Genomic DNA, 7,748 nt, shown 5'->3' with positions numbered 1-7,748 from the left:
GGGGCTGCTGGTGCAGAACGACCCCTGTGTGTCTCCCAGCTGGGGCCGCTGGTGCAGAACGACCCCTGTGTGTCTCCCAGCTGGGGCCGCTGGTGCAGAACGACCCCTGTGTGTCTCCCAGCTGGGGCCGCTGGTGCAGAACGACCCCTGTGTGTCTCCCAGGTGGGGGGGGAAGTGAGGGTCATGCTCATTGAGATTCCTTGAGATGATCCCCCTAAAGGATCCTGTGGAATGGTCCCTAATGCACTTCATTTTGCATCTGTTGTTGTTCTTTGGGTGTTCCAGCTGATAAAAGTACTACATCTCCAATTGCAGAAATGGCCCTGAGAACTGTAAAGATAAGAAAATGTCTTCCTGATTAAAGATTAATCTTTGGCAAATCAGCATGCAAATATAATAAGCCATAGTGTGAGCACATAGCAGTAACACTGAGCCGAGGGCGAATCCTCCCAATGTATCCGGTCACTTTCCAGAAACACAGGTCAGGCTCTGGAAAAAACAGCTCTGTGGAGCAGGGGGTCAGACGCCCAGCTGGGACAGAGGACACCACACGGGTTGTGTGGACCGTCACAATCACCATTACACAGAGGAAGTCTGTGGTTTAAACTTTATTTCATTTGTTGTAAAATCATTGTTTTAGAAAATACCATAAAAAGTACATATTCACAAAAAACAAATAATGTTAGCTTACAAAAATAAACATAGCATTTAAAAAATACAACTTCATTCATTTTTAAGGTACAGCTTTTTTTTTTTTTTTTTTTTTTTTACAGAATAGCACAGCCAGCCCAGTCTGGCTTATTATTATTTCAGTTACTACAATAAAACAAAATAATAAAAAAATGTACATCAAAACAAGAAATAAATAGAAAATAATTCAGTATAAAACAGTAATAAAATGATAGGTTAATAAAAAAAATCATACAGCAGAAATGTTAATTCTACGTGCAGGACATTTAAATATCACGGTGACATTCAAGCTTCCCTGATCGAGTGCAAATAGCCGATTTCTTTTTTTCTACAGAGCAAAATTCTCTAAAAGCATAAAACTGAAAAGACTAACGCATTAGCACCACCTCGCGGCTGTGGGGTGAATGTCAAGGCAGCATTGCGGTTTGCACACACCGGAAGTGACGCTTTTCACAAACCAGTTCCGGTCTAGGCGGGGCGCTTCGGTTCGTGCGAGCGAGAAGATTAAAAACAAAAGCATGGAGCGTGGTGGGAGGCGGAGGACGAGGTGCCCCCCCCCCCCCTTCCATTTGCACGCGATCCAACGGCGCAATAATAAAAATATAAAAGTTGTATGTCTTAAAAAAGAAAACTGGCGATACAGGGAGCGCTTGAACGGCCGCTCAGGAGGTAGCAGTGTTTTGCAGAAGGCGGACAGGTGAAGGCGATTGCTCCAGCCGCGAGAAGAGATTTGTTTTATTAAAATAGTGTAGAATTAAGCAGCCTGGCACAGGGAGAGCGTTACCAGTTGCTCAGTGGTGGCTCCCGCGCGAGACACACACGGAGGATAAGCTGGAGGAGGAATTTTGGATTCTGGGATCCCTTACTGTCCGTGCTGCGGGACCCCACCCAGGGGGGGCTATCCCTTGGCTGCACCCCAGTGCTGGAGGGAGGCCTGGGGGAGGATGAACTGAGGTTGGGGTGTCTGCTTGGTCAGGACGTAGTACCCCAGGACAGGGGCCGGGTAGACAGGGGTGAGGAACATGGCCGCCCTCCTCTTCTTGAGCTGGGGCCACACAGGGGCTGGCTGGTAGAAGTACTGGAGTTGGGGGGCCTGCAGCACACAGAGAGAGAGAGAGGTGTATACGTCAGGCCCTGCACCCAGAATCCTTTGCCTCAAACTGGGGGCTAAGGGTCCCCCCCCCCAGCTCCCAGCATCCTCCTGAAGGGGGAAGGGGGGGGGGACTGAAGAACAGTGGGCAGCCAGGGAGAGAGAATTCCCCAGGGAAAGTGATGTCTGGGTGACTGGATGGGGGTCCGTGCTTACCTGTGTTCTGGGGTGCTTGTTCAGCTCCCTGGGGCGGGGCACCATGACGATGCCCCCCTTATCCCTCTTCTCTGCTCCTGGCTCTCTCTCGCTCTTCCTCCCTTCCTCCTCCTCCTCGCTCTCACTGAAGGTCTCGGAGCTGCAGTCCGAGGAGCTGGCAGAGTGGTAGTCCGAGGTGTCCTGAACCCGGGATTCTGAGCCAGGCTCCGGGACGGGAGGCGCCTCTTCCTCCTCCTCATGCCCCGGAACGGGGGGCGCCTCTTCCTCCTCCTCCTCCTCCTCCTGGCGGAAGCTGGCCACGATGAAGGGGTGGCAGCGCTCTCTCGACCTGGGGATGGGAAAAACCAACTAACGAGTCAGATCGATCGACCCGCCATCAGTCCAGGCGCAGTAGTTCCAGGTGTTTGACATGTTCAAGAACAGAGAGGGTTTGGACAGGGGAGACGAGCCCGGACAAGGTCGAAGGTCATGGACAGTCAGAGAGATTTGAGCCCGTTTTTAAAAAAAAACTTCTGGGCATATGGTGCACAACTACAATCCCACAATCCTCAAGGCAGAGAGACACCACCAGGCACAAACAGGAGGAGGCCCAAACACGGGCAGTGCTGCGCTTTGCGTGGATTGAGGGTGCAGGCCCGGCTCCCCGCTCCAGGGCGACGTGGAGGAAGTTGCGTTTCACCGTGGCGTCGCTCTCGGTCTCCGTCTCGCCGCTGCTTGCGCGGTTTCCTGCGCCTCACTGCAGCCCTCGTGCAGACTGGCGGTGGGTCGGACCGACGCTCACAGGAAGTCAAGACGAGGGCGATAGTGAGGCTTCACACTGGAAGCCCAGCACAGGGTGGCAGCTTCTTTTGGCTCAGCCCCGTGAGCAGCTGTCAGCAGACAGGCCACCCTCTAGCACAGCCAGATCCTCCTTCACACAGAGGGGGGTGGGAGTGTGGAACAAGCCCAGCCACGCTGTGGAAGCCGACTCTCTGGCTTCTTTCAAGACACAGGTGGAGCAGCTGCGGGCGTCAGTCAGCGACACAGACGGGCCCCTCTCGGGTGACCCTCGGACTCACCTGGCGCAGACCTCGAAGGGGTCGATCCAGAGGGTGATCTCGGGGGGCAGGCCCAGCTCGGACAGCTGCAGCCCGCTGGCCCGGCAGGCGCGGCTCAGGGCTTCGTCGCAGGGCGCCAGGGCGTTGATGCGGATACACCTGGACAGACGGACAGACGGGGCGGGTCAGACAGGAGGACACGACCCCAGCGGACCCCGGCCTGTCCGGCTCGGAGATCTCCCACCTGCTGGAGGAGTTCTGCAGACCCCACTACCCCCGCCGGGGCAGAGAACAGGACGCGCCATTGTTACCAGCTACCCTGACCTTTAGAGCAGGCCATAACTCAAGGCTAAAACGGGCTGAGAGAAGCTTCCTGCTTTAATGAAAGGTTAAATAAACACCTTTGGAATAATAATAATAATGTCATAATAAAAACACCAATTTGACCTTTGCATGAGAAAAGGAGGAAGTGAACTGGCAGCAGCTGCCGGGAGCAGATGCAGAACGTTAGATATGCGCCCTTCGCTCGGCTTCGATTGGCTACCTGAAGGCCTGCCCCCGGCTGGGATTGGCCGGGTACCAGTGCTGGGAGAACCGCTCGGACAGGATGCCGCGCAGCTCGTCCGCGAACCGGCGGGCCCGGCTCTGTTCCACGCCCCCCCGCTCCTGGACCAGCCGGAGCAGGAAGTCCACAGCCGCGTTCACCTCCCTCTTCATCGCCTCCTGCTGGAGGAGAAAGAGAGAGACGGGTTAAGCTCTCGCTCTGGGTCTTGTACCACTGTACCCGTTCATCCAGGTGGGGCTACACACTGGTGGTGGTGGAGGGGATCCCCATTACCTGTAAAGTGCTTTGAGTGGAGTGTCCAGAAAAGCGCTATATAAGTGTAAGCAATTATTATTATCTCCACGGCCTCCTCCTGCAGAACATGGGTGGGGCAGAAAAAAAAAAAACATCAAAAAGCTGAAGGCCTATTTTACTTCTAAAGCTCTTGGGAATATGAAGAGAGTCCAGGGCACTTCTCTGTTCAAGACTATAGAGGTTTTATTACCTTATGCATGTTGCTCCTGTTTGAATATATTCTAGCCAGTCAGATCTCAATTACATTTAGTGTTGACAGTTGCCGTCTTCATGAGCCCAGATTCACAGTGACCTTTAACCCCTGACTGAAGACCCCCAGAGCCCCTGAAGGACTGGGGCTCTCGGGGACTGAACTGAGCCAGTTACCGTCTACATGAGCCCAGGCTATCAGGACAGACTGTTTCCACCTCCAGAATCTCGGGACGTTTACTGCTCTTGCTCAAATGATTTTGCAGTTTCTGGTTAAATAAAAACCCACAGAGGGCAGTGGATGCAGGAAATGTGTAAAAAGACGTCTCTGCCGAACACAAGTCGGAGATGAACAGATTACCAAAAAAACTTCTGCCAAACTTCTCTTCACCATGAACCCCCCCAGCCAGCGCACTGAGGCCATTTTCTTACTGCCCACGATTTTCCCTGTACGCGTTTATCCACAATCAGGAAATATTCCATCACCATCAGGATACCGGAGACTCTCCGGGAATCACAGAGTATACACCTCGGAGGGGCCGATCAACCCCACCAGGACATCCGTTCACGGACCCCAGAGGACAGGAAGAAACACGCAAGCTCCCCAGACGGGTACCTCCATCTAGAGTTGAACCCGTGACCCCGGAGTGGTGAGCCAGCAGAGCTGAGCACTAAGCTGCCCTGTAGGCAGAGAAGCAGCATTCAATGTCCACATCAGCCGGGCACAAGCGCCCTCAGGTATAAACCAGCCCAAGAATGAATGGAAGCCCAGCGAGGGAACTGTAAGTAATGGGGCCGTACACGTGGGACTGAGGCAGCAGGAGCAGGATCTCGGTCTTGCAGAATCCCCGTCTGTAGGACTTGACGCATTTCAAGCTGTTGCACAATCTCTTCCGGTCAAGGTCATGCCCCGCGACGTCACTGAAGCGGTGATGGTGTGACGCAGCGAGAGCGCGGAGCGTGCCAGGAAAGAGAGTTACACCAGCCACTCGCACAGTACCGCGGCTTCCATCAGCGCCCATAACAATAACAGGATAAAATCACATCCGCCACTTCCCAGCACATAAGAAACGCTACAAACAAAAGTGTCGTTCTGCCCTTCTAGCCTGTTGAAGTGTCACAAGTTCAGCTGTTTCTAGACGGAAACCAGGCTGTCAGCTTTAACAACATGGATGGGCGAGCCTGTTCCACACTCCCACCACCCTTTGCGTACAGTATCTCGGAGGGTTTTCCGATCCCCTGTCAGGTCCCCTTGTAGTCTCTCTGTTGCTTCTGCCGGTCAGTGCAGGACAGCCCCTTGAGCCCAAGTTAGTTCCACAACCCCGATCAACGCAAAGGATGAAACAACCCTTTCACTTAGCCCTGGAATAACGACGATGACGATCTTACTCGCCCTGTGCACCCTCCGATCCCTCTTCCCGACCTCAACCTTACTGCTTGCGGCACCACTCGCTCCCAGGCATCTGCGGGTCGCAGGATCACCCATGGAAACATGAACCACGGGACATACTTGGAAACTACAGGCAGGTGAACTTAAAACCTGGAACAGTAGGGACCTCTTTACACAAAGAGTGGCAGGGGCTTTGAACAAGCGGATGGCGGCTCTGTTCCCGTGTTCAGCAGCGTGCCGCGTGGGTGCCGTTGTGTTTTGTTTTCAGGGTTTGTTTGGAGACTTCTGGGCCTGCGTCACCGACAGACACGCAGAGCGAAGGCGCATCTCTCTTTCAGACGCCTCGAACTTCAAAGCCCTGATTTCCAGCCCACGGCTCTGCGTCCTCACTTGCACGCATCTCGGTGTGCCCCCCCTGCCACCTGCACCCTTGTGATCTGCGAGCCGAGAAACACAGATACCCTCAGTGTGCGCGCCGTCAGGCTCAGCTCAGCTCAGCTGTTTTCCGCTGATGACTCAATGTGTGGTCAGAGATCGTCTCGTCTGCCTCTCTCTCCCCCGGCTTAGCCTGAAGCCACTCTGCAAAGCTCAGCGCTCAAACTTTTCCCACACCATGAAGTGACAGAGCAAAGCAGTACTGCTGTCTACCCGAGTAGACAGGAAGAGACTCAACGTACAGTAGAGCCAGTGAGATCAGGGTAAAGGCACAGTACAGTGCTGTAGAGCCAGTGAGATGTTCAGTAAGTAGGACACTCTCCGTTTCTATTCAAGAAACAGTAAACTGATTTTTCTGATGCTCTTGGATGTAAAAGAGGATGTTTATTAAGAAAAAGAAATGCTATTGATTACTCTAATTATTCTATTAGTTGCATGGCTACTCTAACCATTTAACAATTAGTTGCATAATTTAATTAGTCTGAATGTCTTGTGTAAAGAACTGCAAATATACCCCAATATGCCCAATTAAGAAACGTTTAATAAACTGCTCTGGCTGGGAGAGGAGCCTGAAGACAACAGCCCCCCCAGCAATGGAGTGTGAGACCTCTGGGGCAAGTTATCCTGGGGTCTGAACTCCACCAAACAGGGCCCGACACAGACGCTCAGTTTAAACAGTTGATTTAAGGGGAGGGCTCTGATGTCACCTTTGCCTAATACAAGCAGAAATTTGTGGACTTTTCTGATCCAGGTCAAAGTGCTCGAAGAGAACCAGGAATATCAAACATCTCTATACACACACACAAAGGAAGCAAAGACTGAAAGAGGCCTTGAACCCTGGGACACAAAACACTTCCCTGCTTCGTTTCCCCACGAGCGATGTTTCAATTGGTTGCTCTTCCTTTATCAAAGAGACACGACAGAGACAAAGCAAGTGAAATAAGGGTATCGCCGTGACCCGATCAGGTGAATGCTGGAAATTCACAGAACAGCGGTCTGACTGCGCAGTATCGCTCAAAATAGCGATTTCAAAGCCCCTGCTGACCGCTCCGAGACCAAGCTGACTTGGGAGATGCTGAAGACACCGAGCTGAGCCTAAAGCTGAATTATTAATAGACGTACCGCTAACAGCAGTAGTATTAACAGCAACAGCAGCAGCAGCAGAAGTTTGTTTGGGTTTGTTATTGGTAGCGAACTGTACCAGTCGTACTAGAATGTTTCGATTTCCAAACATTAATACATAATCACAGTTACACGTGTAACGTGTTTGTTACACGAACGTCCTTTCTCTCAGCGGGCGGCGGAGTCTACAGGTAAATATTTGTACATCGAAGAGAGAGAATCAAAGATGTATAAAGTTTTTTCCCAGTTGAAAGCACAAACGTACTGGCTTTCCCGAACGCGTTCACGAACCCGGTCCCGAAGCGGCGGCTCTCTCAGCGGACCCGGCTCTAGGACGCGTGGACGGGACTGCCGGTCGATAATCGCCTTATCAATTGAAACAACGGCACGGCGCTCAGCGAAACTCCTTCACTGTTCTCTGTCTTTTTGTATCCCTGCCTCTTCCTCCGCTCCTGTCCCTACTTACCAGCAGTTGTGGGACGAGGGCAGAACTTTTTTCCCTTGTGGCGGTGCGGTCTCCCCCTCGCTCGGGACGGCGGACTGTGATCTCCGGGAGCCGGCGTGACTGGTGCTGCTGTCAGGAGCGCTGATTAACACATGACTCACTTCCTACCTCCCGGGCCGTTTGAGTAACCGGGCCGAGCCCCCTGTGACGTCGCAGCCGCCCCTCTGCCCTTATATGGCCAGTACCGGTGGGTGGGGGGGTGTCCGTGAGCCTCT

At 52.9% G+C, this 7,748-nt stretch overlaps 1 protein-coding gene across 3 annotated transcripts; it reads right to left on the bottom strand.

The window, feature by feature from the left end:
- Positions 1 to 592: 592 nt before the first annotated feature.
- Positions 593 to 7,633, bottom strand: LOC102693586 (maternal B9.15 protein). 3 transcript variants are annotated; one of them, XM_015336389.2, is made up of 5 exons: positions 7,495 to 7,633; positions 3,578 to 3,756; positions 3,055 to 3,192; positions 1,997 to 2,324; positions 593 to 1,783 (listed from the first exon to the last, which is right to left on the bottom strand). In XM_015336389.2, exons 2-5 carry the CDS (start codon positions 3,748 to 3,750, stop codon positions 1,589 to 1,591), a joined length of 834 nt encoding a protein of 277 aa, XP_015191875.2. In that variant the 5' UTR covers positions 3,751 to 3,756; positions 7,495 to 7,633; the 3' UTR covers positions 593 to 1,588. The 3 variants fall into 3 exon arrangements, with proteins under 3 accessions (XP_015191875.2, XP_015191874.2, XP_015191876.2); XM_015336388.2 differs by having other exon boundaries at positions 3,578 to 3,759; positions 7,495 to 7,632; XM_015336390.2 differs by lacking the exon at positions 7,495 to 7,633 and adding an exon at positions 7,294 to 7,376 and having other exon boundaries at positions 3,578 to 3,759.
- Between the last annotated feature and the right edge of the window lie 115 nt (positions 7,634 to 7,748).

This window comes from Lepisosteus oculatus, chromosome 27, assembly GCF_040954835.1.
Source record: "Lepisosteus oculatus isolate fLepOcu1 chromosome 27, fLepOcu1.hap2, whole genome shotgun sequence".
In the NCBI taxonomy this organism is placed as follows: domain Eukaryota; kingdom Metazoa; phylum Chordata; class Actinopteri; order Semionotiformes; family Lepisosteidae; genus Lepisosteus; species Lepisosteus oculatus.
Note: the sequence above shows the minus strand (reverse complement) of the source record. Positions and strands in the feature narration are given on the sequence as shown.